At 67.6% G+C, this 23,326-nt stretch overlaps 6 protein-coding genes across 6 annotated transcripts; 4 read left to right on the forward strand and 2 right to left on the reverse strand.

Annotated features, from left to right (window-relative positions):
- Positions 1-140: 140 nt before the first annotated feature.
- RHOBADRAFT_55864 (uncharacterized protein) lies at positions 141-3,927 on the forward strand (the record flags this gene model as incomplete). Its single annotated transcript, XM_018418057.1, has 12 exons — positions 141-414; positions 482-539; positions 603-1,249; positions 1,337-1,508; positions 1,586-1,655; positions 1,723-1,830; positions 1,895-2,437; positions 2,572-2,789; positions 2,979-3,300; positions 3,435-3,612; positions 3,691-3,761; positions 3,883-3,927. The coding sequence occupies 12 exons, from the start codon at positions 141-143 to the stop codon at positions 3,925-3,927; spliced, it is 2,706 nt and encodes a 901-aa protein (XP_018268444.1).
- Positions 3,928-4,380: 453 nt separating this feature from the next.
- Positions 4,381-5,617, forward strand: RHOBADRAFT_32290 (uncharacterized protein; the record flags this gene model as incomplete). Its single annotated transcript, XM_018413022.1, has 4 exons — positions 4,381-4,618; positions 4,682-4,908; positions 4,985-5,447; positions 5,526-5,617. 4 exons carry the CDS (start codon positions 4,381-4,383, stop codon positions 5,615-5,617), a joined length of 1,020 nt encoding a protein of 339 aa, XP_018268445.1.
- A 465-nt stretch (positions 5,618-6,082) lies between these two features.
- Positions 6,083-10,145, reverse strand: RHOBADRAFT_18175 (uncharacterized protein; the record flags this gene model as incomplete). Its single annotated transcript, XM_018412413.1, has 12 exons — positions 6,083-6,254; positions 6,325-6,836; positions 6,919-7,049; positions 7,194-7,371; positions 7,445-7,668; positions 7,741-8,064; positions 8,136-8,336; positions 8,414-8,872; positions 8,939-9,153; positions 9,213-9,386; positions 9,464-9,955; positions 10,021-10,145. 12 exons carry the CDS (start codon positions 10,143-10,145, stop codon positions 6,083-6,085), a joined length of 3,207 nt encoding a protein of 1,068 aa, XP_018268446.1.
- A 1,136-nt stretch (positions 10,146-11,281) lies between these two features.
- Positions 11,282-14,352, forward strand: RHOBADRAFT_55866 (uncharacterized protein; the record flags this gene model as incomplete). Its single annotated transcript, XM_018418058.1, has 8 exons — positions 11,282-11,396; positions 11,516-12,233; positions 12,314-12,534; positions 12,660-12,812; positions 12,879-13,485; positions 13,559-13,649; positions 13,714-13,976; positions 14,055-14,352. The coding sequence occupies 8 exons, from the start codon at positions 11,282-11,284 to the stop codon at positions 14,242-14,244; spliced, it is 2,358 nt and encodes a 785-aa protein (XP_018268447.1). The 3' UTR covers positions 14,245-14,352.
- RHOBADRAFT_55867 (uncharacterized protein) lies at positions 14,330-21,045 on the reverse strand (the record flags this gene model as incomplete). Its single annotated transcript, XM_018418059.1, has 16 exons — positions 14,330-14,340; positions 14,422-14,581; positions 14,646-14,813; positions 14,895-15,065; positions 15,157-15,243; positions 15,315-15,506; positions 15,575-15,664; positions 15,722-15,853; positions 15,919-16,209; positions 16,268-16,656; positions 16,911-17,078; positions 17,190-19,979; positions 20,049-20,125; positions 20,194-20,741; positions 20,826-20,864; positions 20,959-21,045. 16 exons carry the CDS (start codon positions 21,043-21,045, stop codon positions 14,330-14,332), a joined length of 5,400 nt encoding a protein of 1,799 aa, XP_018268448.1.
- A 667-nt stretch (positions 21,046-21,712) lies between these two features.
- RHOBADRAFT_55868 (uncharacterized protein) lies at positions 21,713-22,746 on the forward strand (the record flags this gene model as incomplete). Its single annotated transcript, XM_018418060.1, has 4 exons — positions 21,713-21,739; positions 21,807-21,969; positions 22,030-22,242; positions 22,304-22,746. 4 exons carry the CDS (start codon positions 21,713-21,715, stop codon positions 22,744-22,746), a joined length of 846 nt encoding a protein of 281 aa, XP_018268449.1.
- Between the last annotated feature and the right edge of the window lie 580 nt (positions 22,747-23,326).

The following is a 23,326-nucleotide window of genomic DNA, read 5'->3' on the forward strand; positions in this document are numbered from 1 at the left end:
CGTCTCGAGGCAGTCGGAAGAGGGTGAGCTCGTCGCTGGCGTGTCTAGCGAGGTGCGCGAGGCCGAGAGAGAGTCGAAAGCGACGACGAGCTGATGAAGGCTCGCTCCTCGTCCCAACTCTACTCAGTCGCCGACGAGCCATGGCTGCTACCTCGCCAGCACCGCCGCTCAAGCGCTCGTCGCCACCGCCGGCCAACCCGCCCGCTCGCGCCTTCAAGCTCCCCCGCCTCGCCGCGACCACGACCCCGATTCAGACCTCGCTCCCTCCTGCACGCCTCATGCCCGAGCCCACCAGCCGCACCCCCAAACTCGCTAGCCTCTTCAAGAAGCCCCACGAGCGCGACCCGGCCCCCATGAGGAATGTCGAGGCCTCGTTCGTCGACACGCACTTTGACGTCGAGGATGCCGCAAACTGTCCGTGCCTCGCCCTCTCCTGCGTGCACTGCAGCCCAGTCGACTCACGAGTGATCCCCCACGACAGACCAAGACGCGCTCCTCATCCTCGAGGGCATCTCGAACCGCCTCAACCACCTCACCCGGTCCGTCCTCCTGTCTCCCTCGCGCCCTCTCTCTCGGCACGCTGACCCCTGTCCCCGCAACAGCCACCAAGTCCGCCTCCTCCTCTGCATCGCCCTCTTCCCCCAGCTCTTCAAGCCCCCCGAGCAGCACGGCATGACTCACTTCTCGTCGCGTTCAACCTCGACACCGTCGTCCGCCCCGTCGCGCACCGCCCTCCTCGTCACGTCCCCCGACCCGCTCGCTCCGACCCACCGTCGCCTGCGCGAGCTCGCGTGCGCGCTCCTCGCCGATGCGCTCGACGCGCAGGGCGGCGCAGAGCTCGTTGGCGACGCCGTCGTCGGGTACGGCATGCCCTCGAGGGCCGACGCCGGCTCGTCCCTGAGCGCGGCAGCAGGCGCCGCCCTCGACTCGGACGACGAGGGCGACTACCCGGCCCGCAAGAAGCTCAAGGCGGCCAAGGGCAAGGGAAAGGCGCGCGCCGCCGCCGGTCCCGACGTCGAGGACCCGCACGACGGCGACGACGTCCTGTCGCTCGCCGCGAACCGCATCCTGTCGGACGCGACCGACCTGTGGGATGTGCTCGGCGGGACGACGGCGCGTCGAGAGCGCGTCAGGAGCGCGAGGAGCCCAGTGCTCGAGGTCGGCGGGTGGGACCTCGTCGCCGTGCTCGTCGCGGCGTGGGACAAGGAGGCCGAGCGCAAGGCGGCAGCTGCACGAGCTCAAGGTGTCGGTGCGTCTGCATGCTCTCTTTCGCGTCGCCGACAGGCACGACACGTACTGACCCGCTCGGACCGCCCCCCCTCTCGCGCGCCCGCAGACCTCCCCGAGCCGCTCAGCCTCCTGCGCCAGTTCAAGCCGAGCGCCTCGACGAGCGCCGCACGTCAGCTGTCGCCCAAGGCGCTCGACGTCGTCTTCTGGCCGTTCGTGCACGGCTCGGCGTCGGACGACGAGGAGGACGAGGACGAGGATGGGTCGGACGAGAAGGGCTCGTGAAACCTTAAAAGCTTTAAAAGCCTTATATATTCTTGGGGAGCGACGGCCGAGCTGCGCGTGAGCGAGCTGCGAGGGAGCGGGCCGAGGCGGACGGGACGAGCCTCGAGGTCAAGCGTCAAGTCGCCGTCCGGCTCCTCAAGCTCGTGCGTCGCCCGCTCTCCTCTCCTTTTCTCTCTTCGAGCGCGTTCCTGACGTACTCGATGCGTCCAGATCGGCGACTCGGCGGTGCAAGGGTACCTCGACGGCGAGCCGACCGTGTCGGACCTCGTGCAGCGCATGAAGGCGCTCGCCCAAGACGACTTTGTCGCCCTTGTCGAGGTGCGTCCCTCGCTCTCGCTCACGTCTATATCCCTGTCAATGACTCATGCGTCGACTCTTGCAGCACCTCGCCGACATCTCGACCGCGCAAGTGTTCACGACGCGCCTCCTCACCGCCTACCTCGAGACGCACTCGCACCCGCCCTCGGCCGTCGTCCAGCTTCACCCGTCCTTCGCGCCTTCAACCCTCGCCTCCACTGCCGACCCGTCGCACCCCCTCTCGCCCCGCAAGCTGTCCGCCACGACCTCGCTCTCCAAGCTCAACCACTCGTCCGCCTCCATCCCGACCGCGACCGCGCACTCGGCCTACTGGCGCATCCCGAGCATCGCGCAACCAGCGCAACTCTTCGACCTCGCGCAGCGCGTGCCAAGGGACGTGCCGCTCCGAGGCGGCCGCGGCGGCGCAGGCGCGAGCGCGAGCGCGAGCGCGGACAAGGGCAAAGGGCCGGCGGGGCTCTCGCGTCGCGCGCAGCTCGAGGTCGCCCGGTTCGAGGTCGTCAAGGAGGCGGTGGTCGGTCTCGTTGTGGGGCAGGCGCGGCGAGACGTCGTCGGCGAGGACGGCGAGCGGGAGAGGGGGGACGAGGAGCGGGCCGAGGTCCTGCGGCAGGTCCGCGAGCGGTCGAGCGGGTCGAAAAGCTGGTGCGGGTGGCAGGTGGGACGGACGTGTAGGGGCAGGAGGTTGCGATGTCAGCGGTGCGGCGCTGCTCGTGTGCGGCGGGCGCGTCCTCCCTCGGGCGGCAGGCGCCGCACGGTCCTCGACTCGACGGCTCTTCCTCCGCCTCTCGCCTCAGCTTCTCGCCCTCGCTCATCCTCGCCATCCTTGCGACGTCCTCTCGACGACCCTCGTGCCGCGTCGACACCGCCGTCGTCCTCGCGCACGTGACCCGGCAACTCATCTTCTCGTCCGGCGTCTTCGGCCGGCGCTCTCGGACCGCGACGGCCCACGGCGGTCCACCTTCGTCCGCCGGGTCTCGCTCTTAGCGTGACGGCCTCGACATGGTGCAGGAGGACCGCGTCGCTCGCTAGCGCAGCCGATCGAGCGTGCGGGGACGAGGCGGGACGTGGTTCTGCCGGCGGGGACGATGGGCGACGAGGAGAGAGGGAGGGACGAGGGAGAGCTTTCTCTCGCTTCTGTGCTCTCTCTACAGCTTCTTCAGCATGCTCTTCCCGACCCTCTCGACTACGCTCCTCGCGTTCGCCTCGCTCGCGACGGCCAAGCCCGTCGCCGCCCCGTCGACCCTCTCGAGCGCCGTCTCTGCGCCCTCCTCGTCCGCCTCGTCGTCGTCGACGGTCCCTGCGGCGCCACGCTTCAAGTGGCTGTACACGGCCATGGTCCTGTGCCCGGCGAACGTCATGCCCAACGTGACGAGCCCGCAGGGCGTGCGCAAGGCGATTCCCATCGTCGGCGGCAACGTGACCATGGCCGACGGCAGCGAGTGGAAGATTCGGGACTTGGGCGCAGACTGGGGTGTGCGTCCCTCTCCTTCCCTCCCTTCCCGTCGCCCTTCGAGGCGAGCCAGACTGACGATCCCTTTCCCACCTCGTCCTCATCCTCCTCCTCGACCCGACTCGCCTTTGCCTCTTTCCCTTCGCCACCTCGCCAGACGGTCGACCCTCGCACCGGCATCTTCACGGCCGACACGCGGTACAACGCCTACAACGACAAGGGCGACGACCTGTTCTTCCAGACGTCCGGGCCCGGTCAAGCTGCGGGCGGCCTGCACCTGCGCGCAAAGATCGAGACGGGCAGCGAGGCGTACTACTGGCTCAATCACGTCGTTGGTGCGTCCCTCTTCCTCTTTCACTCTCGAGCTAGACGTCCCTGGAGCTCACGAGCGAGGACGACGTGTGTGCCGGCAGCGGTCGGCATCCTCAAAAACCTCGGCGCCGACGCCAAGAACGTCTCGACGCTCCGCATCGACGTGTTCAACGTGCGTCCTTCAACCGCTCTCTCTCCCTTTGTCCGCCCGTCGACGTCGCCGCCCAAGCGAGCGAGTGCGTCGAGGAACGCGAGACTGACCTTCCCAAGTTCCCTCGTCGCCGCGCGCACAGTTCGACGACGACCGCAACGCGACCAACACCAAGCTCTTGTTCTAGAGCAGCTCGACCGAATCGAACGCCGAGCGAAAGCGTGCCTGCGATGACATTTCCTCACGACGAGCGTCTGCTCAGAGAGAGAGAGGACGGCCGCTCACGAGCACCTTTCGGGCTCTTCCTCGGCCTTGCGGACACGCGATGAGCTCGAAAGCAAGCAGAGACTGAAGCACGCGCAGCTGTGCTGCCGCCGGGAGAGCGCGCCGACCGAAAGTTGGCTGTGCAGAGGAGAGGCTCAAGCGTGCGGTTTTCGCTGCGGCTTCGGCGGGTCGCGCGCACGGTCTGTGAGTGACTACCGGACTCGCACGCAGCAGCATGGCTCACACGGAGCGGCGGGCGAGAGCGCAGAGTCAAGTTGTGCGGATGCTCCGCCCGCTTGCTCCGGCTCTCCTCGTCCTCCTCCGCTCGCCTCGACCAGCCTCTCTGCTTTTCCCAGCCAGCTCCAGAGCCGTGGCCATGTCGTTCACCTTGCTGCGACGCCGCACCGCCCAGGCCCTCGGGCAGCAGCAGCACCGCGCCGCCTACTCGACCCCGTCCTCGCCCGCTCTCGCCCAGGGCCCGCACAAGACCGAGTCGTCGACCGCCGCGAGCGACTACAAGGTTGCCCACCCGAAGCGCAGGCCGCCCCCTCTGCCCGTCATCGACCCGCCCCAGTGGAGCGCTCAGCAAGCCGTCGACAACATCCTCTACAACAGCGAGTCTCTCCCTCTCCCTGCCTGCACCGAGCGGTACACTGACCACAAGCAAGTGCACGCAGCTCCTCCTCCTTCCCTCCAGCCCTTCACCCGCCACACCCTCAACTGCCTCGTCCAGAACGAGCCCGGTGTCCTGTCGCGCGTGTCCGGCATCCTCGCCGCCCGCGGCTTCAACATCGACTCGCTCGTCGTGTGCGCCACCGAGATCGAGGACCTGTCGCGCATGTGCATCGTCCTGCGCGGCCAGGACGGCGTCATCGAGCAGGCGAGGCGGCAACTCGAGGACCTGGTCCGTCGTCCTTTCCTCCTCCCCTCACTCACTCTCTCTCTTCCCCGAGTGCTGACTCTCTCTCACCCGACCACAGGTCCCCGTCTGGGCCGTCCTCGACTATACGCGCACGCGCACGATCGAGCGCGAGCTCCTCCTCGCCAAGATCTCGATCCTCGGGCCCGAGTACTTCGAGGACCAGCTCGCCAACAAGGGCCCCGACATCCTCCCCGCGACCGAGGGCGCCGAGGAGGGCTCGCCCGTCAAGCAGCACATCGACAACACGCACCGCGCGACGAGCGAGATCCACCCGCGCGTCGACGTCGACCAGCAGGCGCAGCGCCTGTCGCCGTCCGAGGCGCTCCGCATGAAGCACACGCACCTGAGTGGCGTGCGCCTCCTCGCCGAGCAGTTTGGCGGCAAGCTCGTCGACATCAGCAACGAGAGCGTCATTGTCGAGATGACGGGCAAGACGCAGCGCGTCGACGCCTTCCTCAAGCTCGTCCGGCCCTACGGCATCCTCGAGGCGGCCCGCACCGGCCTCATGGTCATGCCCCGCGGTCCGTCCCGCCCCTTCTTACTCGTCTCTCGCGCCTCTAGCGAAACAGGAACTGACTCGTTCGCCTCGTCGCACGCAGCCCCGATCTCGTCGCCCTGGTCCGGCATGGCCGACGACGGCGTCGCCGAGGAGGCAGAGGCGTTCGACGCGTCGCTCCTCCCGCCCGGCTAAAGCTCTTCAAAAGCGTGAGCTGCGCCTCCCTCTCCCTTCCTGGCTGCGGTACGAGGGGGTCCGAGCGCCGAGATTGACTTTCTCTCCCTCCCGCTCGACAGCTCGCGGCACGCCTTGTGAGGCCGTCTCTGCACGGGGCGAGTGCGCCTTGTCGAGTAGCGCATCTGTATCCACATTTTGTTCTCACTATGTCCGAATCGCGGCTTATTCGGGAGCGAGAGAGCGAGAGCGAGGTCCGTGCGAAGCTTTGCCTCCTCGAGAGCGCTTTCAGCGAGGCGCGCTCTCTACTCGCTCGAGGGGACGCAGCGAGCTCAAAACGACGTGATACTGCATGCTCGTGCTTGGGACAGAGAGAGAGAGACTAAAAAGTGGTACAACGAGCGCGCTCGAGCCAGCCGAGCGCTCGGTCCCCTCGTCCTCCCCGCCGACCCTCCTTGCTCCCGGCTCACCCGACCGCACCGCCCTCTACCACGCCAAGCACGCGAGGACGCCCTTGGGCCACCGGCGGTTGACCGCCTTGCGCGCCTCGTCGAGGAGGAGGAGCGCGCCGCCGTACCCGACGGGGAGGAAGACCATCTCGACGGGGACGCCGCGCGTCCCGAACGTACGCTGGAACCAGGGGACGAAGTGGAAGAAGCTGCGTGACGGCGAGAGGATCAGGGAGGGTCCAGAGAGAGAGAGAGAGAGAGAGAGAGAGGCTGACGCACAAGCCGATGAGGAGGGAGCAGGCCATGGCGCCGAACAGGCGCCAGTTCCGGGTCCGAGGGTTGAAGAGCGGGTCCTGCTGCACGATCGACAGGCGCCTCGTCCTCGTGGCGAGGAGGGACCCGAGCTGACAGCCCAACAAGGTGAAGAAGTAGATCGACTGGGCGACGCTCGTCGCCTCGGCCAAGAGGTCGGGGTCGATGTCGTAGCCGCCGTACTTGAGCCACAACGACGAGAAGGCGATGCCCCGGCGGTGGAAGCCAAAGTAGAAGGCGCCGACCATGGCCGTGAGCGACTCGAGGAGGCCGAGGAACGAGTAGGCGTGGAGGAGGAGGCGCCAGTCGGCGAGGCGGTCCTTCTTGCGGTCGCGGGGAGGGCGCAGGAGGAGGTCGGCCTCGGGCGCCTCGTACGTGAGGCTCAAGGCCGGCAGCGGGTCCGTCGTCGCGCAGATGATGATCATCTGGATGCTGCTGAGGGCTTGAGGGAGGCCGAAGAAGACGTTGAGGAGGACCGGCTGCGTGAAAGGACAAAGACAGAGTGAGTCGGCCGTCCTTGGGCACCATGGCGACCTCGACGACTCGGATGGAGAGACGTACCATGAGCTCGGAGAAAGACCCGGCGGGAAGAAGGTAGAGGATGCTCTTGCGCAAGTTTTGGAAGCAAAGACGACCGGCCTCGACGCCCGCGACGATGGCCGAGAAGTCGTCGAGGAGGACGAGATCGGCAGCTGCAAAGGGTCCACGAGGGTGTCGGGAAAGTGAGAGGAAAGGCAAGGGAGGGGAGGGAGAGAGGGCGAAAGAGGAAGGGAGAGGACGAGGAGAGGGTCAGTGTCCTGCGGGAGGAAGATCGAGACGGGCGGTTGGCGACGCACCCTCCATGGCGACCTCGGACCCTCCTGCAACAGCGACACCGACGTCGGCCTGCTTGAGCGCGGCGCTGTCGTTGACCCCGTCGCCCGTGACGGCGACCGTCTCGCCGGCGGCCTGGAAGCGCTTGACGATCTGCAACTTCTGCTGAGGCGACGTGCGGGCAAAGACAATCTCGTCGAACTGTAGCAGGTGTTGAAGAATTAGTCGAGGATCGAGGTGATGGGCAGAGAGAGACAGAGAGGCTCGAGCGCACCTTGAGGACCTGGTCCCACTGCTCCTCGCTCAGGGTGAGCATCTCGGGGCCGCTCAGCACGAGCGCTGTCTTGGCCTGGTTGACGCCCTCGACGATCGACGCCTTCTCCTTGTCGTCGGCCGTGCGTGAGAGCTGCTGGACCGTTTTGACCGACTCGGCCGGCGCCGTGATGATGCCGACTTGGCGAGCGATGGCGGCGGCGGTGAGCGCAAAGTCGCCCGTGACTGCGTGAGGAAAGACTGAGTCAGTGGATGACACAGGGGAGGAAAAGAGGCCGAGAGTGAGCGAGGGCGCACCCATGAAGAAGCGGATCCCGGCGGCGCGGCACCTCGCGACCGTCTCCTCCGAGTCGTGCTTGGGCGGATCGACAAGCGCGACGAGCCCGACGACCGTGAGGCTCTCGACGAGAGACAAGAGCTGGTCCTCCTCGGTGCCGATGAGGTCGGCCGTGTACTCGGGCAAGATGGAGCGCTTGGCGAACAGGAGGACGCGCTGTCCGAGGGCGGCGTAACGCGACTGGACGGCGACGAGAGCGGCGACGGCATCGGCCGTGAAAGTCTCGACCGACCCATCGGTGCGCAAGATCGAGGCGCAGCGAGGCATGAGGATGTCGGGAGCGCCTGTGGGCGCCTGAAAGTTAGCCTTCTCAAGTCGACCGAGAAGGTCGTCGCGGCGAGCGAGGGGGACGTACCCTTGACGAGAAGGACCTGGTCGCTGCACTCGTCGCCGTCAAAGAGCGCAGGGAGCGCTGCAGTCGAGGCGTGCGCCCTGGCGCAGAGCTTGACGGCGAACTTGGTCTTCGAGTTGAACGCGAGCTTCTGCTTGACGACGACGGCGTTGCGGACCGACGACACCGGCGAGCACGACTCGGCGAAGCGCAACAGGCCCGTATCTGGAAGGTAGAGGTGATGGATAGAGTCAGGGTCGTCGCGCGAGGGCCGACGAGACGGAGGAAGACGAGGAGCGCACCGGTGGCGTCGCCGACGACCTTGCGCGCCTCGAGCGGCATGTCCTTGTCCTCGCAGACGACAAACTCTGCGTCGTTGCAGATGGCGGCGACGGCGACGACCTGGTTGAGCGCCATGTGCGTCGGGTTGGCGGCGTCGACCGAGATGCGGCGAGCGTCGGCGGCGGTGAACGACGAGGTACCGACGGTCATGCTGACGGCGGTCATCGTGTTCCGGGTGAGCGTGCCGGTCTTGTCCGAGGCGAGGACCGACACGGCGCCGAGCGCCTCGACCGTCGTGAGCGACTTGGCGAGGATCCCCTTCTTGCCCATCTTGTTCGCGATGACGGTGAGCGACATGGTGACGCAGAAGGGCAGACCCTCGGGGATGAAGGCGACGGCGACCGAGACGCAGTCGATGATGAGGACCGGGACCGTGATGAAGCCCGGGTGCGCGACTCGAAGCCAGGCTGCCCAGAGGACTGTGACGGGCAGATGGTCAGTGTTTGCCGCTATTGCTCCGCCACCGAGGGCTCGAGGGGACGCACTGATGATGAGGACGACGACGGCGGCCGCCAGGCTCGCGATGATCGTGACAAAGTGCCGAACCTCCTCCTCGAGCGTCGACGGGAGCGGACGAGAGCGTCCTGCCGCTTTGGCGATCCGGCCGAACACGGTCGAGTCGCCGCAGCCGACGACGATGCCGGTAGCGGTACCGTCTGTGCAGAGCGTGCCTTGAAGGCCGATGTTGAGCGTCTCGAGGCTGAGGGAGGCAGACGGTCAAGGAAGGGCCAGGACGAGGAGAGGCGGACAGGGACGCACAAGTTGTCCTCGGTCTTCTCGACGGTGGCACCGACAGGGACGCTCTCGCCTGTGAGGATCGAGCGGTCGAAGCGGCAGTCGGGCGAGACGTCGATGAGGCGCAGGTCGGCCGGCACCTTCACGCCCATCTTGAGAAGGACGATGTCGCCCTTGACGAGGTCGGCTGCAGCGAGTCTGCGAGCAATCTCTGCGTCAGTCCTGATACGAGAGGGGAGGGAGAGAGGGGTGAGAGGGGAGGGACGAGGACGCACTCGACGGTGGCGCCGTCGCGACGGCAGAGGACCGCGGTCGGCAGGACACTCGCAATCGACGACATTGTGCGAGTCGTCTTGTAGTCCTGGAGCGCGTTGAAGAAGGCCTGGAGGATGACGACGAGGAGCAGGACGACGGCGAGGGCGAGGTTGGCGACGGCCGGATTCGGGTCGCCCAACGGCCGCCAGGCGACGAAGCACAGGACCGAGGCGACGAACAGGAGGGACCCAAAGCCGCCGAAGAAGTATAAAAAGATCTTGCGGGGCCAGTTGGCGCGAGCGGGCGTGATGACGTTGCGGCCGTCCGACGAGAGCCGGCGCGCGACCACCTGGTTGTCGAGGCCGGCTTGTGGCGCGACGCCAAGACGCTGTGCGACCTCGTCGGGGCTGAGGGTGTGCCAGTCGAGCGAGGCGAGGTCGTCGAGGTCCTTGTTCTTCTTCTCGGGGAGGCCGGTCGCCTTGGGAACGGCGCGGCTCTCGGTGACCTGGATCCTGTGGCACGGACGTGGGCAGTCAGTGCGTGTGCGGCGAAGGAGCACTGGGAAAAATGGACGCACGACAGGGTGCGGAAGTCGACAGGGATGCGGGCACGCGGGCGGACCGAGCCCTGGCTCGCGATTGTGTCGAAACGGCGCAAGGCGCGGCCGTGACTGGCGGGCGCCTGCACCCTCAAGGTCGGCATGGGGCTATACGAGCTCGTCGAGGAGCGCGAGGTGACCGACTCGAGGTCGCCGGGCTTGCTGTCGAGCATGGCGGCGCGAGACGGGGGCTGGAAGGCGGCTGAGGACGAGGCTGACGGGGTCGAGGCGAGGGAGGAGAGGGCGAGGACGGCGAGTCGAGGGAGCGCACTCGGGCGGCGAGTAGAGCGGATGGAAGCGAGCTGAGGAACAGAGAGGCATCGAGAGGGCGCGCTCAAGAGAGCGCCTGTCCCCTTTGAGGCACAAGTCGCTCAAGCGTTGCGACCTCGTGCTTGCGCACCGCCTCGTCGTGCGGCCGAGACGGGCAGCTCGACGGGTCACTTGACTCGACATGCAGCCGCACAGGCGACACCGCCGCGCCCCGTAGCTCGCTCGCCCTCATCGCCGCCGTCGGCGAGGAGGAGGAGAGGTCCGGGGAAGAGAGAGCGAGCACCGCTCGCCAGGCTGCTCGACGGCCTCGAGCGCAGAGCCAGAGAGTCCTGCAGCTGTGCTAGAGCCCGTCTAGCTCGGCAGCAAGCCTTGGTGCGTGACAAGAAGCTGTCGAGGTGGAGCTCCCGCGAGCGGATTGCTCTCGTTCACCTCGCTCGTCCGCTCTCGACTCCAGAGACGCACATGCTGGCTCTCTGGGCAGGAGCAATGTGCTCCGTTCCGGCTGGCTTGTGTCCTTCTCGCCCCAAGAGCCTGCGCCGCGAGCCGGCGAGGTCGTCCTCTTGCTCAGCGGCGCGGCCAGGAGGGCTCTGCGCCCCTCGCGAGGCGGGGCGGGCGGCATCCAGCTGCCTGATGGAGCTAGCCTCGAGCCCTCGAGCACCGCGCGCCCGCCCGCTCGGAGTGGACGCCGCGCGACTTGCGCCTCTGCGCTGATTCCGCTCGGGCGCTTTTCTCTCGCCATGCGCATCTCGCTCAATCGCCCTTGCACCCGCATGCTCAGTCGACGACCCCGATCGTAGGTACATTCTTTCCCTAGCGTCCGCATGCAGAGGCGGTGCCCATTCAGCGCCGCAGCTGACCCTTTCGTCCCTCCCTCGCTCTCCTTGTTCCCTTCTCCCTCGCCTGCACACTTCGAACGTTCGACCCGGCCCGCCTCTCCCGTCCCACCGTCATCGTCAAAGGGTTCCTCGAGATGCACGTCGAGCAACAAGGAGAAGCTCCGCGCGAGGCGCAGCACCGGTCGCAGAAGAACGGCCTGAGGGCGACGCTCGCGCTCGCCTACATCAGCGTCGGCGTCATCTACGGCGGTGCGTCCCACATCTTCTTGACAGTATACAGGAGGGACGAGCAGCTGCGGGCCGAGGGGGAGAGGCGCAATTCGAGGACCGAGGGACTTACGCCCTCGTCTCGCTCTCCCGGTGCGCAGATATCGGCACGAGTACACTCTACACCGTGAACGGCATCTTTCCCTCGTCAGGACCGATGCCCTCGCGCGAAAACATCGTCGGCGGCATCAGCGCAATCCTTTGGGCCATTATCCTCGTCCCCGTCGTCAAGTACTGCCTCATCGCGCTCGAGTTCGGCACGGCCGCCGGCGAGGGCGGGCCTTTCGCCGTCTGGACGGCGCTCTTCCCGCCGCGAGAGTCCAAGACCGATGGGTGGCGCACCCTCACGACGTACAGCCTCGCCACCGCTCCCCCGTCCTCGCACGCCGTCACCTCGTTCCTCCACCGGCCGTTCGTCAAGACGGCCCTGTTCGTCCTGTCGCTCCTCGGCGTCGCCCTCACCATCAGCGACGGCCTCTTGACGCCGGCCGTCTCGGTGACGAGCGCCGTCGTCGGCCTCTCGTACGGCGCACCTGGCGCGGCGTCGTCGGTCGTCGGCATCTCGTGCGGCATCCTCTGCGTCCTGTTCCTCGCCCAGCCGTTCGGCACCAAGAAGCTCGGCCTCCTGTTCTCGCCCGTCGTCACGATCTGGCTCCTCATCAACGCCGGCGTGGGCATCGTCAACATCACGCACTACCCGGGCATCTTTCGCGCGTTCGACCCGTCGCGCGCCGTCATGCTCTTCGTGCGCACGGGCAACTACGACCTTCTCGGCGGCGTCATCCTGTGCATCACCGGCGTCGAGGCCCTCTTCGCCAAGTGAGCCCTCTTTCGACCTCCTCGAGCCGCTCGAGCCTCTCACTGACTTGCTCCTCTCCCCTTCTCTTTGCGCCTCGCAGTCTCGGCCAGTTCAGCAAAGGGTCGATCCGCCTCGCCTTCTGCTGCCTCGCGGCGCCGTGCCTCATGCTCCAGTACCTCGGCCAAGGCGCCAAATTGATCGTCGGCGGCGAAGCTGTCCTTCAAAACGTCTTCTTCAACTCGATCCCGGGCGGCACCGGCGGCGGCCTGTGGTGGTTCGTGTGGATCTTTGCGGTCCTCGCGGCCGTCATTGCCAGTCAAGGTGCGCCTCCCCTCTCTCCTCCCCTCTCTCCCTTCCTCCTCCCCTTCCTCCTCCCTCTGTCTCGTTCTCTCCCTTCTACACTTCTCGAGATTCTCCTACTGACTCTCTTTCGGACCTTCCTGCAGCCATGATCACGGCCACGTACTCGCTCGTGCAGCAGCTCACCTCGCTCCACGTCATGCCGCCCGTCAAGATCGTCCACACGGACGACACCTCAAAGGGCCGCATCTACGCGCCCGGCATCAACGTCCTCCTCCTCATCGGCACTATCGGCCTCAGTGCGTCGCCGCTCGAGTCCTCTCTGTCGTCGCAGACCCTCACTGACTCTTTTCCCTCTCTCGCAGCGTGCGGCTTCGGCACCGAAGTCGGGCTCACCAACGCTTACGGGTTCGCCGTCTCGGGCGTCATGTTGATCACGACCCTCACGTTGGCGCTCGCGATGGTCCAGCTCAAGGGCATGCCCGTCGTCGTCGCGCTCGCGTACTTTCTCGCCGCCGCCTTTATCGACGCCCTCTTCTTCGGCGCCTCGCTCAAGAAGGTCCCGCACGGCGCCTGGTTCCCTCTCGGGCTCGGCGCCGTCCTCCTCGTCGTCTTCATCTTCTGGGCCTGGGCAAAGGGCCTCGAGGACAAGTTCGACGCCGGTCACCGGTACCGCCTGTCCGAGATCATGCGCCCTCGGCTCGAGCGCGAGACGGACGGCCCGGCCGGCGAGCACGACGCCGACGATGAGAAGCTGTCGCCCGAAGTGGAGCAGGACATCACCGTCGCCGGCGGCGACGACGACGGCGAGAATCGGTCGCCTCGGGCGCCGCAGGGCATCTCGGTCCTCGACGGCCGCCACGGCAACATCGGTACCGCCGGCGCCGAGCTTCGACAGCGTCGACTCGCCTTGCCGGCGTACGAGGCGGCGGCGGGAGGCGCGTCGCTCGCCCGCCTGCCCGTCTTTGCGCTGTCCGTCCGCGTCCCTCTTCTCGACCGATTTGGCCTTGACTTGACCTGACATTCTTCTGCCCCGCCGTTGCAGGTTCCACAACCACTCGTCGTCGAGCTCGGATGGCGCGCCGCACTCGTTCACCGCCTTCGTGCGCAGCTACCCGGCCCTGCCCCAGGTCATCGTGCGTCCTCGTATTTTCCTCGCACGGTCCTTGACCTAATCCATTCTATATCCTCTCGACACAGGTCTTTCTGACTGTCCGAGTCGTCGGCGTCCCTCACGTCGCGTTCGACGACCGGTTCCTCGTCGACCGTCTGCGCCGGTTCGACGGCCTGTTCACCGCGGTCGTCTCGTTCGGCTACCGCGACAAACTCGACCTGTCGACCATCGCGCCGCCTCTGCGCGACCGTATCGTCGCACTCGAGTCGAGGGCGCAGCAGAACGCCGACGAGCTCAAGGAGAAGGTCCGCAAGATCGACGAGGCTCTCGCCGGCGCCGTCACGCACATGTGCGTCGAGCCTCTCACTCTCTCGTTTCGCCTCGTCGATCTCGGTGAACGTGTACTGACAGATTCTCCTCTCTACAGCCTGCCGCAGTTCTACGTCTCGGCCGACCGTGCGCCCGGTCCTCGTCGTCCTCGCGTCGTGCGCGCCATCCGCCGCTTCCTCCTCGAGGAGGTCTATCGCCGATTTGCGCGCAACTTCGACGCGTACGAGCAGTTCAAGTTCGCCTCGCCAGAGGACTGCCTGCGGATGGGCGTCTCGGCGGTGCTCTGAGACGAGCGAGTTGGCCTTCTCAACGGCGAGGAGGGGGCCGAGGTCCCTCTTGTACCACTCTTTGACTTTCCGAGATCTTTGCAATTTATAGACGCACTGTGCACGACACGCGTCCTCTTCTGCGACGAGCTCGAGTTGCAGCAAAGCCAGAGAACTACCTCGCACTCCTCGACGCACTGACCGCCTCGAGGCACGCCCTCCTCGCGGCACCGACCTCGCGCACCCACAGCTGCGCCTGCCGAGGCGTGCCGGCACGGACCCGGATCGCCTCGCCACGATGTGTGACGCTGAACTCGCTGTCGGCGCCGCGAATGGAGCTCTCCTCGAGCGGGATCGGCTGCGAGGGAGGACGAGGTCAGTGACCGCTCGCGAGGCCGAGATGGAGAGAAAGGAGGACGCACGTAGCGATAAACGACCTCTCCAGCACCAGGGCGCGACTCGGTGAAGATGAGGAGGTCGTTGAAGAGGAACGCGTTGAGCTGGCGGCGCGACTTGGCCTTCTCGACTTTGCCCTCGCGAAGGATGCGGCGAGGGCCAAGTAGCCGGGTCGGCGCGCTCAGGTCGAGGTGCTGCGAGGGCATCGAAGTAGATGTCAGTCGGCGACTGCAACCTCGACGAGAAAGGGGAGAAAGAGAGAGAGAGAGGCGTACACCGCCAGGGATTCCTGGGAACTCGATGTTGTCGCTCAGCCAGACGAGCTTCTCCTGGTTCTCGTGTGCCCGCACCGCCTCGTTGATGTCGTTGAGGGCCGCCTCGGCGAGCTCGAGGGCGCGAGAGAGCGCCGGGTGGTCCGGGTGGTCGGGAGGCGTGTACCGCAGGATCTGGGAGAAGGCGGCGACGCCAGGGGCGGGACGTCAGTCCGAGGGCAGGGAGAGCGACCAGACACGAGTCTCGAGTGCGGAGAGAACTCACCTGGTTGATGAGGAGAGGGTACCGCGTGACCCGCTGCATCGGCTCGAGGAGGAAGTGGTCGAGCTCGAGGTTCTTGACCCGTAGATGCTGTAGGCGAGGCAGTGACTCAGTCCCGCACACAGTTACAACCTGAGAGTCGAGGAAAGAGGGGGACGCACGTCGAGTGTCTCTCGCACGGGCGCGTTCGACAGCTTGAGGTCGTCGAGGGTCCTCATCGCGTTCGACTGGTTGACGCAGAAGAGGCGGTAGTGGCGCGCTACACCGCGCATGTGCTCCTTGAGGACGTCGCCGATCGTGTCGATGTAGAGCCGGGCTTGTCGTTGCCGCTCCTCGAGCTCGGAGACGAAAACCTGTACGGCGGTGTGCAGGAGGGTGAGCGGTCGTCGTTTTTGAGAGATGGGAGGAGCACAAGGCGCACCGTGTCGAACAGCAGGATGTCGTCGATGTTGGCAAAGATGACCTGGAGCGCCTTCTCGGGCAGGATCGGCTGCAGGGCGGTCAGGAAGACCTGCGCGCAGAGGAGGTCAGTGCGCGCAATCGATGGTCAAAGAGAGAGTGGGCGCACCTCGATGACGAGTTGCAGGCTCTGAACGTAGCTCTGCTCGGTCGCAATGAGCTCGTAGCAGGCCTCTTGCCGCTTGCGCTCCGAGTCGGGAAGGTCGACAAGTGCCGCCTCGTCGACGAGGCTCGCCCAGGTCTGCGCGAGGGGAGCTTGTCAGTTCTGCTCGAGGCAGGAGGTAGAGAGGGAAACAGACGACGCACAGATCCGAAAGCTCCACTGGCCCGACTGTCACGCGACGTGTTGTCGCCTTGAGGCGCGAGCGGCGCGCTGATGATCGGTCTCGCTTTCTCGCTCCCTACGGTCGCCGAACGCCCTCGCCGGTTGAAGAACCCGCTCACGGACGACTGGAAGGCGTCCTTGACGGCGGCGGTAGTCGAAGGAGCGGTGGAAAGGGTGGGTGAGCCGGGAGGGGAAGGCTGAGGAACCGCGGGCGAGTCGACGGTCGGGGCGAGCGAGGCCGTGCGCTGCTCGCGCATGGCGCGCTGATACAGCTGCGGGTCTCGAGAGCGTCAGTAGCCATCTCTAGAGGAGGAGGGAGAGCGCACGCACGTCGTAGGCGTCCTCCATCTTCTCCTCCTCCAACTCGGGTTCTCGCTCGCCCTGCTCGTCCTTCTGCTCGTCCGACGCACGCGCCTGCTCCTCGATCGCGACGGCCATCGAGCCCGGACGTCGCTGCGGGCGCGCAGGCGGCGGACGACGACGCCGTTTCGGCGAACCCGGCCTGGCCGCAGGTTTGACGAGGAGCCCGGCGGCTGCGAGGACTCGCAGGCGCTCGGCCTCGCGAGCGGCGACGGCTCCTTCATCGTCGCTGTCGGCGTCGTCGTCGCTCAAGTCGGCATCGGTCGGGCTAGTCGGCGAGCTGGGCGAGGTCGGCGGGACCGGCGAGAGAGGTGCGTCGAGAAGGACGGGGACGGCGGACGACGCGACGACGAGCTCTTCTGTGCGAGACGAGGGAGCTGTCGAGACGGGCAGAGACAAGGAGAGAGACGGAAGAGTATATTGCGGTACGACGAGGGAAGAAGAAGGGGAAGGAGAAGGGAGGGGTCTCAGCGCAAGGTCTTTTGGAGGGGGAGGCAGTCGAGGGGGGCGAGAGGAGAAGGGGAAAGAGGGGACGCAGCTCGATGAAAGCCTGCACCGCCTCTTTCACCCCGTGTGGATGGAGGAGGGACGAGGGTGCGGTAGTTTTACTGACTCGAGAGGTCAAAGTACGTCGCCGGGACGAGCCCGACCACGCCGTCCTTCTCCGCCTTCCACCAGCTCGCGTCCGACGAGTCGACGACGGCGAGCATCGCGTCCTCCTCGAACGAAAGCTCGTCGGCCGAGGTGGCCTCGTAGGCGTAGAGCGCACGTGCGGGTTGAGCTGCAGGCGAGAAGAAGAAGGCGGGAAAGGCGAGAGTCAGTCTCGTCGCCGCGGAGCGCTCACTCGCGAGGAGGGAGAGATGGAGAGAGAAAAAGAGAGAGAGAGACGCACCGTTGATCTCCTCGACGTAGGCCTTGGGGAACCAGCCGAACGTGTTGCCGTCGACCTCGGTCGCGCCGTACCACCAGTCGCCGGCGCCGTCGCGCGACGGGTGCGCGAGCAAGACCCGGTTCTCGACGAACCCGAGGTCCTCGGGCCGCTGCGCGTCATAGTCGTACAACGAGCGGACGCGGATCGTCTTGCTCAAGTCGACGTTGGCGAGCGGGTCCTCGCTGACGATGGCCGGGAGCGTCTCGGCACCGTCGCCGTTCGCGCCGTACTGCTCGGGCTCGACCTCGGGCGCAGCAGGCTCGGGCGTCGGCTCGCGAGGCGGCGGCGTCGGCTCGCGAGGGGGCGGCGCGTACGTTTGGACGGGCGGGCTCGCGTCGCCGATGACGGCGCCGGCGCCGACAGGGCCGCTCTTGTCGACCGTCTGCGCCTTGCGGAGCCGCAGCCCGCCCTGGATGGCGCCGAGGAGGGCGCCGCGGTCGGCGGGGCCCGCCGCGCCGCCGAGCGCGACGGCCGGGGCCTTGGGCGCAGGAGGCGCCGATGGCGCGCTCGGGGCGGCGGGAGGCGGCGGCGGCGGAGGAGGAGGAGCGCCGCCAGCTGCGGCCGGCGCAGGCGTGGCGACAGCCGAGCGGGTCGGCGGCGTCGTGTTCTGCGCCGGCGACGAGCGACCGCCGCCCATGCCGAGGCCCGAGAACAGGTTCTGCGCGAGTGCGGCACGCTGCGCTCGGGCACCGCCGATCGGCTCGTCGTCGCTGTCCGACTCGTCGACGTCCCTCTCGAGGCCGGCGGGCGCGTCCCAGTCGTCGTCGTCGGCGGGAGGCGCACGCGCCTTGGGCGCCGGCGGCGCGACGGGTGCGGGCGGTGCGGCGGCAGGAGCGCCGCCGGCCGCGAAGAACGGGTTGGGCTTGCCCGCCTGGGCAGTAGCGGCGGCGGGAGACGCGCCGCCGCCGGCGCCCTGGAGGCGGAAGAAGGGGTTGGTGCTCGGGCTCTTGGCCTGCGGCGACGCGATCGACGGCGGCGGCGAGAGCGTCGTCGCCGAGGCCGAGGGTGCAGGCGGTGCGACAGGAGGGATGGGTGGCGCAGGAGGAGCCGGCGGCGGCGAGGCGACCGGGGCGGACGCACGAGGCGGCGGCGCGCCAAAGTCGTCGTCGTCGTCCTGCTGCGGGCGAGCTGGCGCAGGCGCCGGGGCCGCCTTGCGCGACGGCGGCGGCGCAGGCTTGCGCGATGCGGGAGGAGGCGGCGCCGTCTTGGGCTTGGTGCTCGCCTGCTGGAACGCCGCCTTGCTCCTCGCAAAGTTGTCCTCGGCCTCCTTGGCCTCGCGCTCGAGGTCCTCGATGCGCCGGCGACGCTCGTCGCGCTCGCGCTCGAGCTGCGCCTCGCGCTCGCGCAGCGCCTTCTCCTCGGCATCGAGCTGGTCCTCGGCGGCGGCGACGGCCTGGCGAGGCTCGGCGCCGTTGCTCTGGCCGGGCAAGGCGCGCGCGTCGCGCTCGACCTCGTCGCGCACCTGCTGGACGGCGTGCGACTCACGCTGCGTGTCCTGGAGCGCCTGCTCGACGGCGACGCCCTTGGCACGCTCGCGGTCGAGCTTGGCCTGGCGCTCGAGCTCCTTGGCCTTGAGCTGCTCGTCGGCCTCGGCCGCCTTGCGCGCCGCCTCGAGCTTGTCGGCCTCGAGGCGGTCCTGGACCGACGTGTCGACGCCGTTGGCGGCCGACGGGGCGGCGACGCCGAGGGCGCGCAGGCGCTCCTGGATGCGGCGCTGCGCCTCGGAGCGGATGAACGCCTGACGCTGCTCGGGCGTCATCGAGCGCGTGTCGGGTGCGGCAGGCGCAGCGGCGGTCGTCGGCGGAGCGGTCGGGGGAGGCGGAGGCGGAGCGTCGATCTTGGCGGTCGAGGGTGCGGGAGGAGGTGGCGGCGGCGGGGTGCGCGAGCGCGCCGACGGGCTCTGTCGGCGAGGGAGTGACGGCGCGTAACGGCCGCGGTCGTCGCGGTCGTAGGTGCCGCGGTTGTAGCCGCGGTCCTCGCCGTCGTCGCCGTCGTCGCCTCGGCGCCGCGACGACGAGTAGCTGCGCTCGTCGTCGTCGTACCGCGACGACGAGCCGTAGCGCTCGCGGTCGTACTTGTCCTCGTAGCGCCTCGACGCCGGGCCGTTGCGGCCGTCGCGCTCGATGGCGAGCTTCTTGCGGTCGAGGCGCTTCTCGCGCTCCTTGTCCTCGAGGCGCTTCTCGAGGCGCGGCAGGTCGTCGTGCTCGAGGCGGAGCAGCTCGCGTTCGAGCATGCGACGCTCCTCGTCCTTGGCCGCCGTGCGCCGGCCGCTGCGCCGGTTGTCGTCGAGGTCGTCCTGGACGCGCTGGATCTTGCGCGTCAGGCGGCGCAGCTCCTCCTTGAGGTCCTCCTCGTCGTCGTCCTCCTCGCGCGAACGCTCGGCCTCGCGCTGCGCCTCGCGGAGGCGACGCTTGGCCTCGTCGAGCTCGCTCGTCGGCGAGTCGGTGCTGCGCGACCGCACGTCGTCGCGGTTGAGGTGGCGCGAGCTGCTCTTGTAGACGGGCGTCGCGTCGTCGTCGTTGCGGTACACGGTCGCGTCCTTGCGGCTCGAGCCGGACGGGCCCGACTCGTGGAGCGAGCGGAGCTTGGCGCGCGACTGGGGGCCGTCGACGTCGGTCTGGTTGGTCGCGCGGCGGTTCGTGTCGTTCTTGAGGAGCGACGTCAGGAAGTTGGCCGAGTCCTCGAGGTCGCGAGCTGAGGGAGGGGCCATCTCGGCAGGAAGGGTTTGCGGGATCGGGTTGCCGTTGAGGCCTGCTCGAGGGAGGAAGGTCAGGAACGTCTGCCGACGCCGACGGCTCAGAAGGAGGGAGGGGGACGCACGACGATAGATGAGGCCCATGGCGACGTGAAACTCGTCGATGTTGAGCTTGCCGCGGTCGCTGACATCGGCGAGGTTCCTGCAGAGGGATGAGAGGTGAGTCGAGGCGCTCGAGGCGAGGTCGGCGCGAGGGAGAGAGGGACGCACCAGATCGCCATGAGGTCGTCGGTCTGCAGACCCGCCTGGCCGAACACCTCCTTGGCCATCGAGCCGGGCAGGAAGCCGCTGCCCTGCTGGTCCCACGCGCGAAAGATCTGGTCGTAACGCTTCTTCTCCTCGGGCGTGAGCTTCCACGGGATCGGGACGCTCGCCTGGCCCATCTGCTGCTGGTTCGACTGCTGGAACTGCTGCTGGAGCGACGGGGCCGGGGCGACGCCGGTCGGCTGGGCCTGGAGCTGCTGCTGGGCGGCGAACTGCATCTGGCCCGGCTGCATGTAGGCCGACGGGTGCGACTGGGCGGCGGGGAGGAACGTCTGGAGGAACTGGTTCTGCACGCCGGCGCCGAGGCCGCTCGAGTTGAACCCGGTCGCCTGCGGGACGAGCGGTGCCGGTGCGCCTGGCCCGCCGTAGCCCGTCTGCATCGGGCGCTGCTGCATCGGCGCACCCATGAAGCCCGTCGGCTGAGGCTGCATCGGGACCGGCGGGCGCATGCCGCCCATGGCGCCCTGGCCCGCGAAGCCGGTCGGCTGCGGCTGCTGTGGTGGTGGTGGGGGGGAGGTTCGGGGGTCAGGGAGGGGGGACTCGAGGACGACGGCGCGGTGGGAGGAAGGTGGGCGCACCTGGAACTGGGGCTGAGGTGCAAAGCCAGTGCGCTGTTGCTGTGTGCGGGTGGACACGAGGGAAGACGAGCGATGGGTGAGCGGGATCGAGGGTGACGCGACGACGGGGGAGGGGGAGCAGGCGGCGACGCACCTGGAGCTGCTGGGGCATGTAGCCTGTAGGTTGCGGGTACTGCTGTTGGCCGTAGCCGCCAGCATAGGGCTGGTTCATCCAGCTCATGGCGAGGGGAGCTGGGGAGTGTGGGAGACCAAGCAAGCGACCGACCGCCGACCGAGTGGACGAGTCCACCGCCGTCTCTCGCGCCTCTGCGGCAGCTTCTGTGACCTGGACTCGCCGTTGGACACTGTCAGGGCACTGACGGAGCCAACGGGGCAGCACCTGCGCCAGGTTGACACCGCAAACTTGAGCCACGCACGGTGAACGGACTCGCTATTCGACTTTCGCTTGACTTTTCATATTCGAGAGTACTCGGCTCGGAGTAATCGAGATCAAGCAACACTCTGCTAATCTCGAATAGCTTGGTCGCAACTTGGCCGCCCCGGCCTTCTCAAGTCGAGCCTCGCCCGCCGCTCAGGCCCCTCTCGCTCTGTTGTTCTCCGCCGCTGCTGCCCGTCAGCTCTCTCCGAGACAAGCCCCTGTCCGCCTGTATAGGTCCGTGGAAGGTCCGCCGAGGCAGACGCTCCACGCGTACGTTCGAGCTTCTGCTCTCGTTCGCTTCCTCTCTCCTTCATCGCGATGCAAGCTCACAGCCCGAACAAGACAGGCTAATTTGAACGTGGAGCTGTCGGCGAGTTCCTCACTGGCGTCACGCGGTACAAGCACCACCGCCACTCGTCGACGCCGCCCGACTTTGGGCAACCGGCGAAGGACCGCGAGTTCACGGTCCATGCTGCCGAGAACATCATCGAGTTCTGTGCGTCCCTCTCTCTCGTCTTTATGTCAGATACGCGCCTGACCACGTCGCCGCTGCAGTGTGCGAGAAAGGCTATGAGCTCAAGGTCGCGCACGAGGCGGTCGACCTCGTGTGCACGCGCCTCGAGTCGTTCCTGTGGGAGGGCCACGCCAAGCGCCACTTTCGACCGTACCGCGTGTGGGTCGTCGACATCGAGCACACCGACGCTCCGCACATCCGCGCCTCGAGAGGTACGCCGTCGCTCTCTGTCCGACCGAGCGCGCACTGACCTCTCGCCGCCACTCGCGCAGGTCTCCTGCAAGGCCATCACCTCGTCGTGACGCCTCAAGTCCCGACGATGGGCGGCGCGAGCCACATGAGCGGCATCGGGCTAAGTGGACGTCGTGTGCTCAAGTTTGAGGCGACGGGCGTTCCGCAGCTCGCCCCCGACGCCAACCTCGGCGGCACCTCGACGAAGGCTCGCTCGATCGTGAGCGACAACTTTCACCGCGTCACGGTGGCGAGTGCGTCTCCCTCTCTCTCTCTACTTGCGTCGCCTCGTCACAGCCGCCATGCTCGTTGCAGACCCGGTCCTTTCCCTCCTGAACGTCCCTCCTCCCGACCCGCACAAAGCGCACTTCTTCTTCTTCCTCGACTGCTGGACGCTCGACTCGGCGCCGCTCGGCCCTCAACTCGCCCAGTCGACCTGGCGCTTCTCGTGGAGCGCCAACCCGAGCCGGTACCCTGCCGGCGTCGAGCGCGCGCTCAACGGCCTGCCCGGCGGGTCGTTCCTCGTCCCGACGCACAAGGACGACCGGGTCGTGACGGCCGACCGCCTCGACAGGGACGAGACGATCCAGGGCATCGCCGTCGTGTTCAACGCGCACGCGAACGACCCGGCTGCGAGGCCATCGTCGGCGCACGCGGCGCACGCGGCCGAGCACGTCGCGCGCGCGCACCGGGAGCGCGAGGACGGCGAGGCGAGCGGGTTCGACGTCGGGCGGAGCAAGACGTGCGTCGTCATGTAGCTGGCCGTGGTCGGCGCGAGGAGGGGAGAGCGAGACGTGCAACGAGGCGGGATTCGACGCGGCGCGCGCCCTCGAGCAGAGAGTAGAGAGCAGAGAGATGGCGACAGTGACTGCAGCTATGCGCCTTGAGCCGAGGAGAGCGAAGCCGAGCGAGCCGTCGGGTCGACCAGGAGGAGGTTGGCGACGGCGTCTGCACAGCAACAGCCCCTCGAGCGAGACCGCCACGCACGCACCAGCCAAGCTGTCCCTCGCACGCCTCGTTCCCCGCCCCGCCTTCAGCCGAACCGCCTTCGCTCGACCTCCTCGCCCCCTCGCCTCGTCCACCCTCCCCACTTCTCACCACCTCGCCGCACACACGCCCCGCAAGGTGAGCCACATGCCCTGACAAATCTCTAGCGGCGTCTCGGAGCGTGCATGTCGAGCAGCGCTGCACAGAGTGCGAGGGAGGGCGAGTCTCGTTTCTCATCTCCTGACACTCGGGCGAGGACGAGGACAACGACGAGTGAGCATGCAGCAGCGCAGAGTGCGCGCAAGCACTCGAGGAGCCGTCCACGCACAGTTCACTCACCCTCCCAACCCG

This window comes from Rhodotorula graminis (assembly GCF_001329695.1).
Source record: "Rhodotorula graminis WP1 unplaced genomic scaffold RHOBAscaffold_15, whole genome shotgun sequence".
Lineage (NCBI taxonomy): Eukaryota > Fungi > Basidiomycota > Microbotryomycetes > Sporidiobolales > Sporidiobolaceae > Rhodotorula > Rhodotorula graminis.